The 22,822-nt window shown below is 40.1% G+C and overlaps 1 protein-coding gene across 13 annotated transcripts in view; it reads left to right on the forward strand.

The window, feature by feature from the left end:
* Window positions 1-22,822, forward strand: part of MYCBP2 (MYC binding protein 2) — a 395,137-nt gene that overhangs the window by 270,554 nt on the left and 101,761 nt on the right. For 8 of the 13 annotated variants that reach the window (XM_034758293.1, XM_034758294.1, XM_034758297.1 and 5 more), the window contains 4 exons: window positions 2,031-2,128; window positions 7,250-7,366; window positions 8,197-8,337; window positions 21,543-21,617. In XM_034758293.1, coding sequence (XP_034614184.1) covers window positions 2,031-2,128; window positions 7,250-7,366; window positions 8,197-8,337; window positions 21,543-21,617 — 431 coding nt within the window. The remainder of the gene's footprint in view (window positions 1-2,030; window positions 2,129-7,249; window positions 7,367-8,196; window positions 8,338-21,542; window positions 21,618-22,822) is intronic. The other 5 variants (XM_034758296.1, XM_034758302.1, XM_034758303.1 and 2 more) reach the window with 3 other exon arrangements.

The raw sequence follows: 22,822 nt of genomic DNA on the forward strand, positions 1-22,822 counted from the left end.
TTCGGGGATCGATTATCGCGTCCTGACAAGATTTCTACCCACCGATCCGGGCAGGCAGTGAAGACAAGCCCTTAGTCTCTCTGTGCCTCAGCTGCCCATCTATATAATGGGTACGATAATACTTCTCTAACTCTCAGGGGTGATGAGGATAAATACATTCTAAATCAGGAGTCGGCAACCTCTGGCATGCGGCTCGCCAGGGTAAGAACCCTGGCGGGCCGGGCCAGTTTATTTACCTGCCATGTCCGCAGGTTTGGCCGATCGCAACTCCCACTGGCTGTGGTTCGCCGCTCTAGGCCAATGGGGGCGGCAGGAAGAGCGGCCAGCACATCCCTCGGCCCGCGCCACTTCCCACAGCCCCCATTGGCCTGGAGTGGTGAACCGCAGCCAGTGGGAGCCGCGATCGGCTGAACCTGCGGACGCGGCAGGTAAACAAACTGGCCCGGCCTGCCAGGGTGCTTACCCTGGCGAGCCGTGTGCCAGAGGTTGCCAACCCCTGTTCTAAATTGTAATGCATTCCGATTCTTGAGCGTAGTCTTATTCTTCTTAGCGTATGCACGACATGCCTCAGGTGGCATGTGACCAGAATGTATCACGAAATTTGCTGGTTGGATAATTAGCTTACCTGGGCTGGGTACTGACATAATGTGAGCCAGATAAGTACCTAATATAAAGAGATTAACCATCAGAAATCTGATATTTACCAATTGCTCCAGTTTCTGCAGTGTAGTATAGGGGCTGGCCTCTGCACAAGGTGTCTGAGAGACCTCTCTGTTGGGTTGCAACCCAGATAATTCCTCTCAGAAGATCCTCATATTAATAAATTCTTAAAAGCATGGCCTTCAAGCTTACTCCAATTCAATTACCAATCTGCAGCTGGAATCTCATTCAGATTGTCTGGCCTGGTGCTATTCCATGGCACACACCTTGTGCCATGGTGTGGTCCTGCAGGCACCTCACCCTCGGCTTCCGAGGTTCTTGAAATAACTTGTTCACAGGCCAGAATACTTAAGTACTCAAATATTCTTATTTATTTTGTCTTTTTCAGGATACAAACTTTGTCCCCTCAGTTCCAAATTCTTCTTTTTGGGAGCCTGTGCTATGACTTGGGCAAAGTCTCTTCTCCTTGGTTCAGGAGTCCCACATCCTTCTTGGGGCCTATACTGTGATTTAAGGCCAGCTTCCCCCAGCCCATCAGTAGCCAGGTTCTAGCTCTGTTTAACAGATCTCCTCTTGGTTCAGCAGCCCACAGCCTTCCTACGGGGGCTGTGCTGATAGACAGATATTCTCCTTTCCAAGCTGTCTGCCCTCTCTCCTCCCCCTCTGGCTCTCAGTTTCTAGAGGGTTCTCTCTTATCTCCACCTTGATTTAGCCACATGACGTGCGTGTCCTGTATCTGATGATTTTCCCCACCTGGGAAGAGAACAGAGGGAATCATAGGTGGGCCTGGACCTATTACTTCTTAAAGGAGCTACTCACCCTGTGACAGATTGCAAATTCTCTTTCCTTGCTTGTAGATAATTATATTTGTAGTGTCTTAGTACACTTGTTTTTAATATTAGTACAGCTTCAGGATAGCCAATTTTGGCAGGCTTTCACTGGTCTGGTAGTTATGAAAGGAGGTGGGCCCTGCTGAATTAATCTTAAAACTACATGGGGAAGACCATTCTACAGGGTGGGACTGCCAGATATACTGTGTCTATTAACTTTAGTTCTGAGAAACATTTCTCTCCCCCCTCTCCCCATCCTTTTTTTTTCCCCCCCTCAGCCAAGGAATAAAAAAAACAAACATCAGCTGGTTTATTTTAGCCAATTGAGCACACTAAGTATTCATATCCTGAGGCAATTTATACTGCACTGGACCTTAAGTAGTAATTTTATGTTGACTGAGCAACATATCATTTAATAGTATAGTACCTAACCATGCCAATAATGATGGATAATTAATCTCTTGTGGAAATCTATCCCCTTAAAATGGTCTTTTTTTTCTTTGTTTAACTTTTTCATTTTTAATTCTTGTTTATTTACAGATGCTGGATTAGAAGTGAAAGTAAAAGACCCTCCAAAAGGGATGATACCACCTGGAACGCAGCTTGTCAAACCAAAAGCAGAACCTCAACCAAACAAGGTTTGGAGAACTAAGAATCCAAATAACTTGGATTCTTTGTATATTTTGGTGGGTTAAAATGGTAGTTCTAAACTAGACTAATTGCAAGTCACCTTTATGTACTGCATGCCCACACACAAAAAAGGAGGGGAATTTCAACGTGTTTCTAGTTAACCTCTTCCTCAAATTGCAAACTCATGCAGTAACTGGCTTCTATGTGGTTTGACACCCAAGCATGCAGATCATTGGTGACTCCACGCCTGTCATTACACAGCACTGAGACGGTTTACAAAAGGAATGGTAATGTTTTTATTCAGCACTATGATTTATATGAGACACAAAAGAATTTAGAGAGACTTCCACATTTATGTTTTAGTAATCCTCTCTTCTCTGTCACTGGAAATAAAATCTTATATTTGTCTGTTTCCCTCTCCCTGAATTGTGTTCTCTACCTCCTCTCACATTTTCTCTATTCTTTCTCCTCTAAATTATTTCTTCCCCAAGCCCCTTTTTTAAACATACCCTATCTGTAATTTATAACTTTCCCTCATTGGCCAACTCTCTACACGTGCTCACATAAGATTTTGAAATTCATTCTCTTTCTCTCTCTCACACTCTCTCACTCACACACACAAACACACACACACCTCCCTCAGCCTTGTGAGCTCGGGAAAAAGAGAACTTCACGTTGGAACTGGCCAGAGATGTGAGCCAGCCAGTGCAGAAGCAGTTTCAGCAGGAACCTATATCCACTCATGTCATCAGACTGTTCTACAGCTTTTACACAAATGTTCTTTCTCCTATGCCGATTGGTTGTTTGCTATTTCTCTGTCCTTCTTCCCTCAATGTCTTCTCTGTCATTTCACCTGCCTACCATGCTGCTCTCCTTCTTTCCTCCTTTTTTCCCCATCCCCCTTATCTTCCTCCCCATCACATCCATGAACTCTTAAGTATTCCATTATTTCTGGTGTAATGTTATACTTGTGGCTGCAAATGTGGCTACCAATCTAGCTGAAGAAATTCAAGCATCTGCCATGTTGTGAAGTGCACTGGAGATAAGCAATTCAGAGAGAGAAGAGTGAGCGGGGAAAAAGCAACTGTTCTAGATACCCAATGGGTTAGGGAATGACCCTTGCTGTTGTCATGGATCACTTTTGACAAATGTTTGCTCAAACTAATGTCCAAAGAACTTGCTCTGGACTTCATCTTGGATCCATTGAGGCAGATTCTGCAGAATTGAAAGCCACCAAGACAGCACCAGAAATTTACAGATGTGCTCCTCCTCACATTTTATGTGCCACAGAGAGAAGCCTTTATACATCTTCATTTTAGCACTTTGTTTTGAGGTGTCCTCCATCTTTTTCATGCTTCTAAATATATTAGGCAATCTGAATGGTTTGCCAAGCATTCAACAAGTGCATGAAATGTCATTAGTTGCAAATGCAGACCCTTTTATCAGTCTTCATGACCCTGCCACTGGGAGAATTTAATTACTTCATTTCAGCTGAAGAGAGACACTTCTTTGTCTCATTTAGACTGAGTCAAGGGTTTCTTTAGAAAAGAATAAAATTTACAAAAATGACTGCAAGAGGTTGCAGAAGGAAAGGACAGATTACAGGATGCTGACAGTAGTAAAGCATACTAATCTATATAGGGATGCATCCCTTCTGTATAGGGATTGATTTGCAGTCCAGACTTGTTTTTCGTGAGCAGATCACCCTTTTTGGCTGAGGAAATCTAGAGATTTATTTTGGACAAAACAGTCCATTCTCAGTGGAAATCTTGCTTGGTCTAATGAACAGTGAAGAACGGGAACCAGAAAAGATTAAAATAAAATATTTTGCAGAAAAGCTATGGAATCTTCCAATTTCTTAACCAAATGACTAATCCTAAATGTACCTGAACTCCAAAGCAGTTGAAACATGGGTGACAGAACATGTTTCTGAATTCATTTTTCCTTTTCTTGTATTTAAAATAGAAGGTCCAGATTTCTATTCTAAATCTTTGTTAGTGAAGGTTGTGTCAGTTTCATCCAGTCCTTGCCCATATGGATACTCAAAACAAGTACCACTTTTCTATGATTGTGGTGGTGATCAGAGTAATTGAATAGGCAAGAAATTCCACACTACATTCCATCAAGGGAATCTGTAAGGACAGATGCAACCTGTGGATCCTGCTTCAGTATGTTTGGTGCAACCATGAGAAGAACAGTATCAGTAACTGACTGGATCTGAGGGCAGCCAAACTGGTACAGTAACATATGTTGATGATTGTGCACTCATGTATGATACCAGAAAAGAGGAATAAGAAGTCAGTTTCTAATATTGGAAGCAAGGACATTCTCCTCATCAGCAGAAAAACTTCTTATGCTAACTGTCTCACACCTAGAGGGAGCCCATGAGTTAAGGGGAATTGTAGCCTGAACAATAAGACCTTCTACTGGATATCCTCCATGCTGCAGGAACCTCAGGTAGACCTGTTTGTATCAGCCCCAAACAGGAAGTCAGGGAAATACTTGTCTAGAATGAGTAACAGCAGGGCTCTGGCAGTGGATGGTACACTTTGACAGGTGGTCCTATAAAAAATATTGATATTTCTTGCTACACACTTGAGTTGGAGGCCATGGTTCTCCAAAAATAGTCCAGATATTAGTTTGAGGACCGTTAAACTCAATGATCAGAACATACTTGTAGATAGGGATTGATTCACAGTCCAGACCTGTTTTTCATGAGCACATAAGCTTCTTTGGCTTAGGAAACCTAGAGCTGTTTTGGACAAAACATCAAAATATTTATAGCACCTTTTTACAAAACAAGCAAAAACTTTCATACTTGAGGATATGGCTTGGAATCAATATGGAACAAAACTCAATGAATCGACAATGTGCCTGACACTGTACTAGACACGAAATGGAGACGATATAATGGAAACAGACAGATGGTGGGCTCCACTTGGAAGCTCAGGGCATGTCTACACTTACCAGGTATCGATGCTGCGGGGGTTGATTTAGTGGGTCTATTGAAGACCCACTAAATCAATCGCAGATCGCTCTCCCATCAACTCCGGTACTCCACTGGAACGAGAAGCATAAGGTAAGTTGACAGGAGAGTAGACACCACAGTAAGTCGACCTAAGCTACATCACTGGAGTTGTGTAACTTAGGTTGACTTGCCCCCATAGTGTATACGAGGCCTCAGAGGAAGAAATAATTTGAGGATTTTTTGGAAGGAGGGAAGAAGGGGTTATTGGCATATTTTATTTGCTTCACTTCTTGTGGGTTCCATGGAAGAAGTGACTGGTCAGAAATAACTTTTAAATTAAGAGAAGAGCTGTGGCTTGAGCACTGGTTGATGTAGAGGACATTCAGTATATAGGGGGCAGAGTGGGGGAAAAAGGAGACTAACAGAGCATTGTGGCTGGCATCATGGGCAAAGAGGAGGTCATTGCTGAATCAGTGGAGCCTTCTAATCTGTAGTATATTGTAGTTCCTTCAGTCTGTCAACAGTTCTAAACCTCATTTACTTCTAACTACAGTTAGAAACCCTGACATTGGCTGCTGCAGGGAAAACAACCTCTCCTCAGTCATCTGCATAGCTCTGAGCCATAGTGTTAAATCCATCATAGATTGTGTCTCCCTGGAACTAAAATCTGTAATTCCAAGATTTTACCCATCTACCATTTGAATCGTGGCACTCATTCACTTTTTGGGTGCTAATACAGCAATCCTAGTTCCCATAGCTTTGGCAACAAGTTGGGGACGCTGTCAGTAGTGAATTAACACTGCATTTTATGAAGATCAGTGGTGTTATGAGAATTACAACTTAGGTCAACTTACAGCAGTGTCTATACTGAGCGTCTCCCATAGACATCGCTTCGGTTCCTTGGGGAGGTGGAGTACAGACATCAACAGGAGAGCGCACTCCCATTGACTTAGCATGTCTTCACTAGACTCACCAAATGCAGCAGTGCCGATTTAGCTGATAGTGTAGACATGGCCTTTGTGCTGCCTGCTGGAAGAGAGAGCTTTCTTTAGATCCCTTAAGGGAGAGGATTGCTAATATGAACAAAATGCTAAATATAGTATCTTGAAGTAAATAGATGTACAGAAAAGATGTAAGGATCATATTTTGCTTTAATTTATTACTATTTTCTATAAAGAGTTTTTCAAATGAAAATGTTTGTAAAAAGCGTTACAAATACTTTTAGGAACTTAATATAGTTTCTTTTAAAAAGAAGATTAATGCACTTCAGAAGGGTTAAATACCTTTAATACTTCTTTTTCTTATCAACATGATTCAAAGGGTCAGTAAAGATTTTGTGTTACAGTATTGTCAGTTTTTACATGAAAAGTTTGTTGATGCTGGAAAACTTAGTTTTAAAATATAGATTGCAAGAGTGAGGAAGAACACATACTCCTTAGACTGTATGTATATCTTAAACCACTAAGCTTCAAGAGTTTAAATTCACCCAGCATAGGGCAGAAATCTGATAGTGGGGTAGGTTGGGAGAAGAATGGCAGTAAGAAGATTTGGGTGCAATAGGGATTATTGCAAATCAAAACAGCAATGAGGAGGGCCTGATGTAAACTTGCTATGAGGAAGGGGTAAACAACTGGATGGTTACGGCACAGATACAATGAGGGATAGCTACTGGCTTCAGATTGGCGTTTGAAACATCATTTAGCCAAATTTTGACAGATATCAATTAGAAACAATGTTTCACCAAAGCTGTAATGTTGAGATGCTCCACCAAATAGAAACTATAGTGATCTTGGGCTGCGGTTTATGGACCTGTTTAAAAAAAAAAAAAAAAAAAAAAAAAAAAAACACACACACACAAAACTAAACTAACATTGAAACTTTAAAGAAATAAAATGTGAAGATAATTCATAGAAATTTCTGTTCTTACGTTCATATAATAGATGTTGTTTTAGTTGAGCATAGTTTTGCTATAAGATTTTTTTATCAGTTATAAATAAAAACGGAAGCTTTATACAGCAGCCATGGGAAACTAGCAACAAACTCTTGAGACTGCCATCTTATCACTGTAACATTTCAGAATCTGTTGAACCTATTTCTGTATACTCTTGAGAATTCTCTTCCAATTTTTTTCTTCCTTACTGTCTGCCTTTGCCTTTCTTAGGTTCGCAAATTTGTGGCCAAGGACAGTGCAGGGCTTCGTATCCGTAGCCACCCTTCCCTTCAGAGTGAGCAAATAGGCATAGTGAAAGTCAATGGATCCATCACTTTTATTGACGAGGTAATTCATAAGAAACTGCTGTTGGAAAAAAAGGGGTGAAGATGTAAATAATCTATGTAAATAAATGATCTAATTTTCATGTATAGACATTGCCTTATCTGTAATTTAAATAAATGTGCATCAAATATTTAGATTTTTGTATTTTACATCAGTCCAGTTTTTCAAGATGTTATTTTACTTATTTTTATTTATTTACTTCTTTTAAGACTCCTACAACAAACCTTGAGACTGCAGTCTGAAGAAGTGGAGTAGTAATAGTAAAAGCTCATTATGTTAAACGTTTGCTATGGTATCTCTAGGGATTGGCTGTTCTAACATTTAATCTATATATTAAACACTACATTAAAATTTTGAAGTTGTAGAAAGTATTTTCATGAATCTTTCATTTATATTTCTGAAAGATCATAACATTGTGAGTAATTGTGCATGTACTGTCCTTATAATGTAACTTCATATTTAACTGAAGTTATAAAAGCCAAGGTGGTGCTGATGCAACATAAAAGTGAAAGGTGGGGAGAAGTAATTTTTATGAGGAAAGGCCTGACTTTAATTCTTAATGAATTTTTCTAGTGGTTCTTTTTACTTTCGCTGCCTAGTACAAGTGACTTTCACAACTTAGCTTTTTAAAACGTATTCTTCATACTGTTTTGGCATTCTTTGCTGCTTTAAATTCCTCAACACTCTTCCCTATCTTTCCATATCTCCTACCATAATAAAGAGCTTACCTCTAATGTTACCCATTGCTGCCTGGTCTGAAATCTTTTAGTCCTTGCTAGCTATGTATTAGTTGCAGGAAGGCATGGCTCGTTTTTGTTGCTTGTTTCCCATAGATCCACAATGATGATGGTGTATGGCTGAGACTGAATGATGAAACAATAAAGAAGTATGTTCCTAACATGAATGGTTACACTGAAGCCTGGTGCCTCTCTTTTAACCAGCATCTTGGCAAGAGCCTTCTGGTCCCTGTTGATGTAAGTAAAAGGTGCCTTTGAAGAATACTAGCAGTACACTCTGTCCTCATTACAAGGTTTTCTTTAATTAAGGCTGCAACTGTTCAGTCCTGAGGTAAACCACACTGTACTACATATTGCCTTATATTTGTTTGAATTCTTCAGGGCTACTGTGTAATGAGGGTGGAGTGTAGAAAGGTTAAGGCCCTTTATGCTAAACATTCCCCCCCCCCCCCAAAAAAAAAAAAAAAGAAAGAAAGAAAAAAAGAAACAAACAACAAAGCAGGGGCCATGACTATAATTTTGCACAGAGGATCAATCGTATTAGAGAGTGTGTGGTCTGCACCAATTGTTTTTTATACAAGTCTTAAACTTAATTATTCATAACACTGCCCATTGAGGCTGCGATTTGCACACATTAGCTTAATATTTATTTGTTTTATAGATGGGGAGGAGTTTTTCATTTCATGTTTGGGTCCTTTTAGTCTTTTTCAGAATATTATTACACCCATTGTATGGCAATGCAGTACAATTGATAAGCCAACTCAGGTGAAATAGTGGTATTACTGGGAGTAAAAATTTTACACTGTTGGAATGCTCTTTAGGTTCTTCTACTTTTTCATTGATCAGTCTCCGTGGATTTCACAGTTGTCTTCACATTAGCCAGCAATGTTTTGCCATCAAAAGATTTTCCCAAAGTTTGAGGAAAAAAATCATGTTAATGAATTTATAATAACAATAAGCAAAATGTAGATGTGTAGCTTTAAGACGAAAAACACAAGCACTAGAACTTGAAAGTAGACAGTTCCTTCTCTTGCTTCATAGTATCTAAATGTGTACATCAGTTACATCAGGAAACCAAAACCTTTAGATTTTTCCTTCTTGCCAATAAAATCATAGGTTGACAGAACATCACCTTTATTTTGGGATCTTTCCCAATAGAAATCATATCAATGGAAGTATCTGTAAACACACCGTCTTCTTCAAGTATATGTCCCTATGGGTGCCACTGTAGAATGTGCACTCGCCTGGGTGCTCTCAGTCTGAGATTTAAATTAGTAGTATCCGTTCCTGTGCATACAACCTTGAGCTCCAGAGCAAGAGTTTATAGGGAGGAGAGGCCCTGCTGCCACTTCTGTACCTTCTCAGATGCCTGCAGCTTGAGATGAAGCAACTGTGGTGTCCACTGCTTCCTAGAAGCTTCTTCTCTTGCCTTTATTTTACTTTAGTATTTAGTTTTTACTTTAATACAGTTTTGGCTTGGGGTGTGGGGTGTGTTGCCACTCCTTCCCCTAATGTCCAGCTAAGACAGATTCCTCAGTCACTTTGCTCAGTGGCCTAACTTCGGGGGTATGCCAAAGGCCCCGGGATTCAAACCTTTCCAGACTTGCTTTAGATGTTTCCCATGGAGCAACAGACACTCCAGCTATCACTGGTGTCTCAGACATTCAAACATCCCGTCCATGTGCAAGGTTGGCATGAGGTTTAAAAGCAGGTTTCTCAAAGAAAGAAGAGTTATGTTGGAATGTTCCCTAAGGACCACAGGGTCCCAATTCCCCCCTACTTTGGCCTCATCCTCTCAGGCTGTACAGGAGACCAAGGCTGCTTCAGACACAGCACTATAAGAAAAGAGAGCCTCATTCCCCTGAAAGCAAGTCCAGAAGAAGGAATAAGTCACCCCTTAGAAATGACTGCAGGGAGACGTCATGTCCAATAATAGATACCATTTAAGATTTCAACAAACCCCAATGCCAAGGCATCAATACCACCTAAGATGATGTTCCACCCCAGTAAGTCTGCCAGTAAGAAGCACCATGAGGTACCATCGCCAGTATTGTTTGTGGCATCTTCCAGGCATTGAGACTGTGCTAAAATGAAAAGCTTCAAAAAGCCTAAGGCACTCGTCTTGACATTCTCTTGGAGCTCTTATTGAACCTCTGCTCCCTCTCCAGTACTATCCTCTTTGGGTTGTATGCATTCAGAGCACAGAGATATGATTTTAATCGCCACTTTGGTGCCGTCTTCGATGCCAGCTTGGTTACCGTGCCTGCCTAGGGTCCGGTACCACTCCCAGTTCTGAGTATCCACTACCATAGCCCTCTAACACCCTCATGAGATTCCTCTCTCATGAGAATCAGTTAATCTCCAAGGACCCAGAGTCCTCCCTTAAGGGCCACCAAGAGACTCTTCCCTCCAGTACTGCTATGCTCTCTGTCATCAACCCCTTACACCTGGCAGCAGGAGCCAACCTTCCAGTACCGATCCATCCTTCAGTTTGTCTATCACCTTCTTGGCCTTTGTTACTGGCCCCAGCACCAATACCTAGGGGTCTTGCTTTTGGACTCAGAAATTTTGTTGCAAAGCTTTAACTCACTACCTTACCACCCTATGCCTCTTGAAGTGTACCGCAAGGAGGACTCATTAGAACCCATAAGATGCCCCAGGCATTCAAAACATGAATACCCTGGGGTCCCTTCCCTTACCTGGCAGCACTATGAGGCTATCGAAATTTCTTAGCCTCTTATGGGGCCCGGAAGAGGCCATTTTTGCAATACCTGTCGGTGCCATAACCACCACTGGCACCACAAGTTCAGTCACTGGTATCATGTCTCCCTAACACAAGAAGTAGTATAGGAGGAACAACAGCTACCAATGGAAGAGCCGTTTCCATCACACAAGTCCTCCTTCTCCCATGATGAGGTGTTAATACCACGCCACCACTTTCCTATGCAGTCGATTTTAGTCTTGTAGACCCCATCTTTAGGATTCACATGTCTGTGATACTATCCCAAGAAATAAAGTGGATAGTGGTGCGCAAAGGGAGATGGGGTGGGATGGTGGGTTTGATCAGCAGATCCACAGGAGGGGGGTGTTTGTGACACTTGTCTAGGTTGTCAAAAGAAAGTCACAGGTAGGGAGGTCTCCATTCTTTCTGCAACTCTCCTCCCCTTCCCTCTGCAGGGACCCCTCTCAGAGGGTCTCTTAAAGCAGGAGTCCATTCCCTCCTGTGTCTGGATACAACAGATCTAGTTCTCCCACATTTGTCAGAAGAAAGGTCCCCAAAAGAAACAGTGACTGGAGGCCAATCTTGGACCACAGAAACCTGAACACCTACATTCTTTCACAGCATTTCAGGATGGTGACTCTGACTACAGTAACCCACCCCAAAATTAGAGCAATTCATTTGTTGCCCTTGATCTTCAGGATGCGTATTTTCATGTTGCTGTGCACCCCTCCTGTAAATACTTTCTGTGCTTTGGCATAGGCAGAGAACATTATCAGTATTGGTTCCTTCCCTTCAACCTCTCTGTGGCACCATGGGTCTTTACAAAGATCCTCTTGTTAGTCATGGCTCACCTGCATCGGAGGGATATAGCAATCTTTCTCTGTCTGAACGATTGGCTCCTCAAGGGCCGCCCCACAACAGTTGACAGACAAGAAGGTCCTAGCCCTGTTTCAGTCCATAGGCCTATGCACCAACCTTGGAAAATCCACACCTTCAGCAAATAGATTTTACTGGAGATACTCTAGACTCTCTAGCTACTAGAGCCAGTCTACCCCAGGACAAGTTCTCCATCACGTCTGCACTGAACATGTGACAGAGTCTGCCGAGACTCATCAAGCCCTCAGACCGCTACCTCTTCCTACTTATTCACGTGGGCAACAACCATACTACCAAGAATGACCTAGAGTGGGTCATTGCAGGCTTTGTGGCTCTGGGAAGAAGGATAAGAGAGTTTGGGGTGCAAGTGGTGTTCTTGTCCATCCTCCCTGTTGAAGGAAAAGGCCTGGGGTAGGACTGTTGAATCATGGAAGTAAATGCATGACTACGCAGGTGGTGTTGGTGAGAGGGCTTTGGCTTCTTCGACAACAAGCTCATGTTCCAGGAAAGAGGGCTCCTGTGCTGGGATGGGCTCCATCTATCAAATGCTAGGAAGAGCATCTTTGGACATCGTCTGGCTAACCTGACAAGGAGAGCTTTAAACTTTAAAAAGGACCTATTGGGGATGGTGACAAAAATCCAGCCAATATGCATCTAGGCTCAAGTGATGAAGACAAGGGGAAGAGGCTAATTTTTGGAGATGGCATTAGAAAACACAACTACATTAAAAAGGCAAGACAAAAAGTAACAGGGCAGTCCACAAAATATCTTTGATGCCTATATAAAAAGTGAAAGTTAAATCCTAGTGAGGTAAATAAATAAAAGGAGCATAAACTCTGGAAAATGAAGTGTAAAAATATAATTAAGAAGGCCAAAAATTTGAAGAACAGCTAGCCAAAGACTCGAAAAGTAATAGCAAAAAATGTTTTTAAGTACGACAGAAGCAGGAAGCCTGCTAAACAACCAGTAGGGTCACTGGATGATCAAGATGCTAAAGGAGCACTGAAGGATGATAAGGCCATTGTGGAAAAACTAAATGAATTCTTTGCATCGGTCTTCACAGCTGAGGATGTGAGGGAGATTCCCAAACCTGAGCCATTCTTTTTAGGTGACAAATCTGAGGAACTGTCCCAGATTGAGGTGACATTAGAAGAGGTTTTGGAACAAATTGATAAATTAAACAGTAATAAGTCATCAGGATGAGATGGTATTCAGCCAAGAGTTCTGAAGAAACTCAAATGTGAAATTGCATAACTATTAACTGTAGTCTGTAACTTATCATTTAAATCAGCTTCGGTGCCAAATGACTGGAGGATAGCTATCCGTTCAATGTGCAGCAGCAGTCAAAAAAGCTAATAGAAAGTTAGGAACCACTAAGAAAGGGATAGATAAGACAATAAATGTCATAATGCCACTATATAAATCCGTGGTACACCCACACCTTGAATACTCCATGCAGTTTTGGTTGCCCCATCTGAAAAAAGATATATTAGAAATGAAAAAGGTAGAAATATGGGCCACAAAAATGAGCAGGGGTATGAAACAACTTCCATTTGAGGAGAGATTGAAAAGCTGGGACTGTTCAGCTTGGAAAAGGATGATTAAGGAGGTATATGACAGAAGTTTATAAAATCATGAATGGTATGGAGAAAGTGAATGATGTGTTGTTTACTCCTTCATGTAACATAAGAATTGGGGATCATCAATGAAATTAATATGCTGCAGGTTTAACACAAATGTAAGGAAATATTTCTTCACACAATTCATAGTCAAACTGTGGAACTTATTGCTGGGGGAATGTTGTGAAGACCAAAAGTATAACTGAGTTCCAAAAAGAACTAGGTAAGTTCATGGAGGATGGATCCATCAATGGCTATTAGCCAAGATGGTCAAGGATGCAACCCCATGCTCCAGGTTCCTCTAAGCCTCTGACAGTCAGTTGTTAATAGGGGATGGTTTACTTGACTATTTATCTGTTCTGTTCATTCCCTTTCAAGTATCTGGCATTGGTTACTGTCGGAAGACAGGAAACTGGGCAGGAGGGACCATTTGACTGACACAGTATGGCCATTCTTAGGTTCTTATATTAGCCCAGTTGGTTGACAAAATAATGATGGGATGAATTCCACCCACCAGTCCCTTTTGGGGTCCTTAAAGAAAGAGCGTTCAGGAAGGAAATAGGAAATACAGGCAGAGGCTCCTGAAGCAAGCAAGCTTCACCATCATGTCTGTCACCCCCACCATCTCCTGGGACTCCAGCCTTCGTCATTCTAATTTTGAGAGATGGTCTGATCAGGCCAGAGAGAGGCAACCAAATATCATCACCACCTCTGCTATCTCCAGCTGAATTCCCAACACCATCTGGGATAAAAGAGAATTTAATCTTAACAACAACAGCTCCAGCTCATCTCAGCTAATTTCTTCTCTTTTCCCCAAAAGGATATTTAGTACCATCTTTAATTCTGTCTAAGAGACTGTCAGATAAGGGGGTTTTCCTTCTAAAAATTCTCTCCACTAAAGGGAAAGGGAACAAAGGATGTTAAAATGAAATCTTATTTTATACTGTACGTTTCAAATGTGGTAACTGTTTTTCCTTCTTTATCGTTAATAAAAGGTTAATAGGATGTTTAATTATTCATTTGCCATGGTGTTAAGGCTGTGGTTTCTGTATAACAAACCCCGAACCTTATTTAACACTGTTTAATGTTGGACAGTGTGACTGGGTTATATTAACATCTTTAGCCCATATATTCCATCTAAATTAATACAACAAATCCTGATCCTTATGCATTGTCACTAGAACTATGGAAATCGTAGATTGCCCACCACATAGAGATCTCCAGTTAACCTACCACACCTCCAAAACACTGTGGCAGATTCCTTGAGCAGGAACTTCCATCAGAACCACTTGAGGGAGCTCAACAAATTGTTTTTCACAGCATCTGCCAAACATGGGACCACCTTAGAGTGGATCTCTTTGCAAATCCAACAAATGTGAAATACCAAATCTTCTGCACCATTGGGGTAGGCAGCTGCAGTTCTTTAGGGGACCTTCCCCTACTTCCCTGGCTCCTCCTCCTTCTCTGCACTTACCATCCAATACACACTAATTGTCATGACCTTAATCAAATTGAGGCAGGAGCAGGCAAGGGCCATGGTAATAGCAACTTCATGGCCAAGACACGTGTGGTATTCAGATCTACTTCATTTGTCTGTGGCGATGCCTCAACGCTTCCCTGTGAGATCAGATGTCCTGACACAGAACTCTGACACCCTGAGCCATCCTAGCCTCATGTCACTGAGCCTTAAAGCCTGGCTCCTTGATAGTTTTCTCGTTTAGAGTTAGGTTGCTTGGCAGAAATCCAGGCTGTACTTTTGAGCAGTCGGATGACTCCCACATATAAAATTTATGGTAGAAGTGGAAATGTTTCCTTTTCTGGTGCTCCTGCCATGCTGTATCTTTTTCTGAAGTTTCTTGAAGATCCTTGATTACCTGCTGAAATTAAAAACACACAGACTGTCAGTGAGCTTTGGTAAGGTATACCTGGTAGCTGTATGCCTTCCATTTCCCTATTGAGGGCCCTTTGGCTTTGCCCACCCTACCACAGCAAGATGTATTAAGGACTTATCTAATTTATTTTCTTGTGTCTGGAACCCCATACCTCCATGAGACCTCAGTCTAATCCTCAACGTGTTAAGAAACCCTCTGGTCAAGCCTATTAGTACCTGTTTATTCCTTCATCTCTCTCTGAAGGCTTCATTCCTGGTAGCTATCACCTCAGTCAGAAGGATAGGAGAACTCAGGGAGTTGGTAGCCAAGCCACCATATACTATCTTCTGCTGTGCCACCATCCTTAGTTTCTGCTGAAGGTCTCATCAGATTTTCCTATCAATCAGGATAGCCATTTGCTGTTATTTTACCCTAAGTCCAGTGTCTCAAGAGAACAGGCTAGTGTCCACACTTAGATATTACAAAATCACTTGCCTTTTGATCTGGACAGGCAAAGAACCTTTAGGGCTTTGCCCAGACTATTTGTATCCTTTGCTGAAAGAATGAAGGGAGAGTCAGTTTCCACACAGCGTGGGTTTCGGGTTGCACCCTGGCCTACTATGAAGCTACTGGGATGTGGTCCCCTCTCCTCAAGTGACAACCCACTCTACCAGAGCTCAGTCCACAGCTATAGTCATTCTTAAGGCCGATCCCATACTGGAAATTTACAGGGCCACAACCTGGTCCTCAGTTCACTCATTCTCCAAACTTTATGCTATTCTACCTGCATCAAAGACCGAAGCAACTTTTGGTGATGCTGTCGTCCGAACCATGTTGGATCTGCCTCCTCAACACCCAACTCCATTTGCGTTATTGCTTGGGAGTTTCCTACAGTGGAGCAACCCATAGGTACATATACTCGAAGAAGGATGAGAGATTACTTACCTGCACAGTAACTTGAGTTTTTTGAGATGTTGGGTGTTCCATCTCCATCATTCCTTTTCCTCTGCTGCAGAGTATTCTAGGCTCTATAGTTAAGAAACTGGAACAGTAGTGGGTCCACTCCTCTCTGTACACCCTTGCTCTAGAGCACAGGGTTGAATAGTACACAGGTGGGGACCCATAGAGAGCACACAGGCACGCACACATCCTACAGCTGCACACCCATAGGGACAAAACATCTGTGCAGGTAAGTAACTTGTTCTCTCCCAACAGTCCACTGCCTGACTTTATGGTAACAGGCATAGTGAATTACATTGATTCAGCATCCATAGAAGTAAAAAATGTGGAAACGATCATTTTAAGACTTATTCAAAAGCTAACCCACATTATTTTAAACCTTAAAAAGTGGTTCTATACTTCTACTCAATTAGTTCAGTACTTAATACTATGAAATACAACTATCTCCACAGGATTTCGTGTTAATCATTCATAGTGAGGGAGTTGATGATACTATTTATAATTTATTATTAAGGCCCTACTTAATTCACGGTATTGCAGAAATTGCAGACCCTGCAATATTAGGCTTCCACTGCAATTTCGACAGCGGGAACCCCGCTGTGCCCAGTGCTGACGGAGCCCTGGCTGCCCCAATAGTGGGAGCCCTGAATGTCAGCCTTGGGCAGCTGTTGTCAGCCCCAGGCGGCAAACAGCGGGAGCCCCCCTCTCGGCCCCCAGGTGGCTGACAATGGGCTGCCAACAGCAGGAGCTTCCACTCTCAGCCCCAGGCGGCCCACAGCAGAAAATCACGGAAAAGTAATAATGGACCTTATTACCGCAAATAATAAGGTACGTTATTACTTTTCTGCGACTTTCCATGGCTTGTCCACAACCACAAATTTTGTACAATCGTCACGTGATTCAAATAGGGTCTTATTTATTATTAATTAATAGTGTTTATAATTTCTCTGTAAAACAGTCTTCAGTTTATAAGTTATTTTGCATCACTGGAAAAGTAGGCATTTATATCAGCAAGTTCCGGCTTGTCAGTATTTGTCAGATAGTTCAAGACCGTTTTCTATTACAGCAAAGTTGCTTTCCTTTCTTGGTAGAATGTACACTGTGTTCACTCTCAAAAGAAGTAATTCACCAAAGAGGATTAATGTCACTGCTATCACAATAAAATATTCAGAGTTGAATGAAGATGTCAGAAACAATGGAACATGAAAAATTAAGAACCATCAAATTATGTTTAAGGTTACTTACTCATAAAATTCATGGCAAATAGAAACATTCATGCAATTGAAAGTTAAGATGAAATATATTTGGTAAACTTTCTATGATAGAGGACTGTGGACTCATTTTGATGCCATTTGAGCTCTGGTGATAAGGGAATTACTGATTTTTAATTTTTTAAATAATTTTAAACATGAAGCTGATATTTTCCTCTAGTTGGTTATTTGGAGAGTGTTTTGGTGAAAAGTTGAATCATGCATCATCACTTGATAGTGTAGGACTCTTCTTGATTTCCTTTAGGGCATTGTTCCAGAGACAAGGGACTATTTTAAGAAGGTTCTATCCTACCATTCCTTTGTGTGGTTTTTGTTAAATGCGAGTGAACTGGATTATCATAGCAGTCATGGCAGACTTTGGAAAGGCTCGCAGTTTTGGAGACACATTTAAACTTTATAGTATCAGAAGACCAAATTCTAGATCACTATGTACATTCTTATGTACTACTGAATGCAGAGCAAAGGAATTTGCAGAGCACTGGGATAATTTTCTCTTAGCCTTTTCCTGCTTGGTTGGCCCGTGATATACCATTTTCAGCTTCTTTGTGAACATGACTAAATTTAAGAATGAATTGTTACATACTACCTATTTAGTGGAGAGTTAATTCAGTACTGCATGTTGTAAGTGCAGTATAGCCAAGTTGATGCTGGGTGAACCTTTACTTCTGAAATTCTTTTTTATGTTTAAATTCTTTATCCTAATATTGGATATTTTTAATTGAATTTATAGATGATGTAACTGTATATGTGAAAAGATTGCTTTCCTGTGTGCTCTAAGACACAGTCCTCATTCACTACTTAGAGTGAAAATTCATCCCCACCCTATGGTTTGACTCTGTTAAGCAAATAGAAGACTTGGATTAGACTTTAACTCCCATGATTTGACTGATTTTAGCATTTCTTGCTCAGGGCTACTCATGCCATACAATAATATCGAACTACTACATGCTGTGGGATATTGACTTGTGAAATTTCATTTTTTAAAATGTCATTTTAAAATTATAGAGAGAAAAATTCTGTAAAGTTTTTAAAATCTGTACAGGTATTATGTTTAAAAAATGTAATTAACATGTTTTGATGACTGGGAGATAAGTCATTCTGGGCTAAGATATTTATGCCAAATTTCAGTTTGGAGAGAATTTTCATACATCTTCAAAACATAGAAAATGTGTTGCTGTTTATAGTCCAAACCCCATTTGGTTGAAGAACAGTATTGTAATTGGTGACACTATTATGTTGCACATTTCAATTAAAAGATTCAGTTTAGGGGCAGAAGTAGTTAAAGCAGAGAATCTGGAATTCATGAGGCCATGGTTCTATTCCTGGCTCTGGCCCAAGTGGATTGTAGTCTTGGACAAATTACTTAATCTCCCTGTACGTTGGTTTTCTCATTGTAAAATGGTTATAATACCTCATTCGTATGGATGTTGTGAAGTTTAGTTTATTATGTACAGAAAGGATTTGGAGGCCCTCTTATAGAAGATGCTATATAAATACAAAGTATTACTAATAACAAAAAGATATATGAACCATTGAACAATATGTAATGGGGAGAAATTTAGGTTTCTCTTGTGAGAAACTAGATTAATATAATTTTCAAGTGTGGTTCTGCTCTAAAGAGTGATACTGTGTTTGTGTGTCTCTCAATTACTTAATTTCAAATTTCATTCGTTAATGAGAAAAACTGTCTTCTGCAAGCCAGACATTGCTCTGTTACACTTGTGCCCATTGTAGGCCAACAGGGTCGTATAGGTGTCCCTGCAGGAAGAATTTGGCCTCCTGAACCTTTACTGTAGTGGCAGGGCATAAGAAGAAAAGAATACGGTTTAACTTCCAGATCACAGGTTTAATTGGCAGAGTTTAGGGGCGGGGAGGGGAAAGTGTCTTGTAATCTGAGGGAATTTGATATGAAATCATTGAAGCACAATAAAAATTGATTCCCAGTATGTCATTTTAGAGTTGTTTTCACAGTAAAAGCACACTCTAAGATAGAAAAATGATTGAAACACTGTGCTTCAGAAAATTCAAATTATTTAAAATTGTTAAACTCTCTCCAAATTCTCTGCTAAAATGTTATTTAAGTAATTTGCATTTAAAATATTTTCAAATCTTAATGAAAAAATTGTGTGTAAAGAATGAGATTTTTTGTTCAAAATTGGTTTGCAAAGGAAAAAATAGGAATTGAGAGTCTACAAATGGCAGCCGAAGGGCTAAAATGTGACACGTTTGCTGGTCTGTCAATCTAATTTTTTTCCTTCAAAATGGAAACATTGTTTTCAATCTGGCAGAATTTTATTAGGTGTTTTTAAACCAACATACACATGCATGTACATTCCTTTAAACTGGCATTCAGCATATTATAAGCCATAAATTTGGTGTATTCATTGTTGCACAGCCATTATAGTGCTTTTTTTCCTGCTGATAATTTCGTGTTCATTGCATTCACCTACAGCTTTATAACACAAAAATAATAATATGCAACTTCGAAAGAGAGCACCAGAAAAATCATTTTTGATGTTGTTTTATGTATGGAAAGTCTGCATTTCTCTGTTAAGAATAGACATTGAGAATAAATGGCAAAATTAGACATTCAATCTGTTAATATAAATTGAATAAAAAAATAAACTGATCAGACAAATATAGGCTTTAATAGTTCTCTTAGATTCATGCCAAAAGTCTGGGTCTATATTTCATCTTTCTACCTTAACAGGAAGGACATCAGCCACCTTGTTTGTGTGTAAATGTGCCTGTTCCAGCACTACATGAATATAATGTATTCTAAAAAGGTGTCAGAATTAGTGTTGTTCTGTTCTAGTTTTTTGATTTTTCATGTTAGTATCTGTGTTTGAGATGGTTTATTTTAGTGGTTTTTTTTGTGTGTTGCTTACATTGTTTTTAACATATATGTACAACCTTGGAAAAGCAATGTATGGAAAAACTTGTCAGAAGCTTTCTGTATGACCTTTTTTTTTTTTTTTTTTTTGGTAATCTAAAACAGTTCATTACTTCTCCTATATACCACTGTTAAACTGTAATATGACTGCTGTTCAAGGATTTCATTTAATTTCCTTGTCAAAATAGGCCTAGGAAACATGATTTTAATAATAAGCATGTTTTGTTAGTCTAGATAAGTGTTGCTATTCCAAAGAGATGCTGCAGAATAGATTCATTTTGATGATAGTTAATTAACACTCTGCATTAAATAGAGATGAAATTTTGCTTGCATATGACAGGAGCAGGGAGAGTTTCTTTGAAGTGGAAAGAAATAAAGTTTGTATTTTAATGTGAGAATAGGTTTTTATTTTTTCCCCGAAGATTAATGAATATTTTCCTAGCTGCATTGTGAAAGTTATTTAAAATGTACAGTAGAACCTCACTAATACCTACTGAATGGGACAGCAATTGCAGCTTGCTAAAACTCATTCATTTATTTTAGAATGCATTTATTTTATTGTATTTTATAATGTACTAGTAAATGTATATTTTGTACTACTAATAAATTCTTTGTGATAATCCCTCCTATCGCATTCTATTTTAGTTTTTCTTCTGGTATAATGGGGAGAGGATACTATTTTTGTATGCAAATTTTAGATGTGCATACTAGTGAGGTTGTACTGTATGGCAATAATTTGTTTTCCAACTATTTTGAAGACAGCTTAATACTTTATATATCTTTCTTGTTATGAATTGGGTGGCTGAAAGTCCACATTCAGCCATGTCACATTAATTCACTCAAATAATCTTTAGAAAGCAGCAGACTCTCTTGTCATAAAACACATCTGGCTTGCACTGGAACATATGTTGTTTCACTGTGACAGGAGTGTGGGGTTTGTCTTGCACAAGTCTCAAGCTTTAACAGATGTCTGGCTCTTATTTCAGTAAATGGCATGACACACTACATCCGTTTAGAGCTTTTGACATACGAATCTGTTTTTGTTTACCAGATTATTTGCAATGGTGAGCAATGGACTCAAGTGACTTCATTTTAAAAAGTCAATTTATTTTAATATTGATGTTAGAATGCAGACAATTTGAATTACAATGTCTCTAGCATCTTCTTCCAGTGTTCTCTTGTTCCCATTTCCTTGTTGATATTTGTCTTTTTTTAAACTTTGTTGCTCAGAATGTCTTTAATGCTAGCCAAGGAGTCAGGGATTTGGACTTTTTTTCAAGGACTTCTAAAGCTTTTCCCCCACAGGTGAGTTAACTGTCAAGAACAGTCACATTGTATCCTGATGTTTTACATTAATAAATACATTTATATTAAATAACCTTTTAAAGTCTGCTGTATTCTGACGTATTTTTGCAGGAAATGCTAGATATGTAAATAGCATACTGTAGAATTGTGTATCTACTCCTTTAATCTCACTGTTCTCTGATTGAAAAATTATTAGTTCAAAATGCTAATGATGGTTACTGTGAACCTCCAGCAACACAAAAATAACCATTTTCTTTTAAATATAGTACATCCTAATTACTATACTGTATTCACAAGCATTGTTGGCCATTTAACATTAAAAAGAGAACCTTCCAATCGCTTATGTTTATAGACAAGGTATACTGCTAAACTTTTCTTTCCCTGTTTTCAGTGCTATACACCCCCAGTCCATTGCAAAAATCAGTAAATTGAACATAATAGGTCCCCCATGAACTGGGCCAGCTCAAAAATATTAATAAACACAGCTGATGAATAAGGCTGCGTGTCTGTCACAGAGGTCACAGAAGAGACCGATTCTGTGACCTCCGTGACTTCTGCAGCGGCCAGTGCGGCTGGCTCAGGGGCTGCCCAGAGCCTGCTCCACCAACTCTCCCCGCCCCCCCCTTACCTCCCCCCAGTATCAGTGGGGTCCTGGGCCACACGCCACTGCCTGGCCCCCTCCCCCACACACACACGGCACCAGAGGGGGTCCCAGGCCACCCCACCCAGCACCCGCAGCGCCCCGGACCACCCTCCCCAGAGCACCCCCAGCCCAAGTTTTAGTTAAGGTATATAGTAAAATTCATGGACAGGTCACAGGTCATGAATTTTTGTTTACTGCCCGTGACCTGTCTATGACTTTTACTAAAAATACCCATGCTGATGAACACTACACTAACTTCTTTACTAATCTATTTCAAAAGTGTCATAATTCGTAGAAAAATATCCAGTTGCATTATACATGACTAAGTGTTTTAAATATCTCCCAGATGCTTTTGTAAATTATTTGGAAGGCTATTGTTGCTTTTTAGGCAGCAGTTTCCATAGAATCTTTTTAATGGAAATGATTCTCAAATAATTACGCATATTGGTTTAGCAACTTAAAAATGTACATTTTCACTGTTTTTCCACCCGCAACAACACTGAACTGCTTTGCTGCTCTGTAGATATATAGAAACTTTAATTGACAAAAATGCTTAGCTTCT

Source organism: Trachemys scripta, chromosome 1, assembly GCF_013100865.1.
Source record: "Trachemys scripta elegans isolate TJP31775 chromosome 1, CAS_Tse_1.0, whole genome shotgun sequence".
In the NCBI taxonomy this organism is placed as follows: Eukaryota; Metazoa; Chordata; order Testudines; family Emydidae; genus Trachemys; species Trachemys scripta.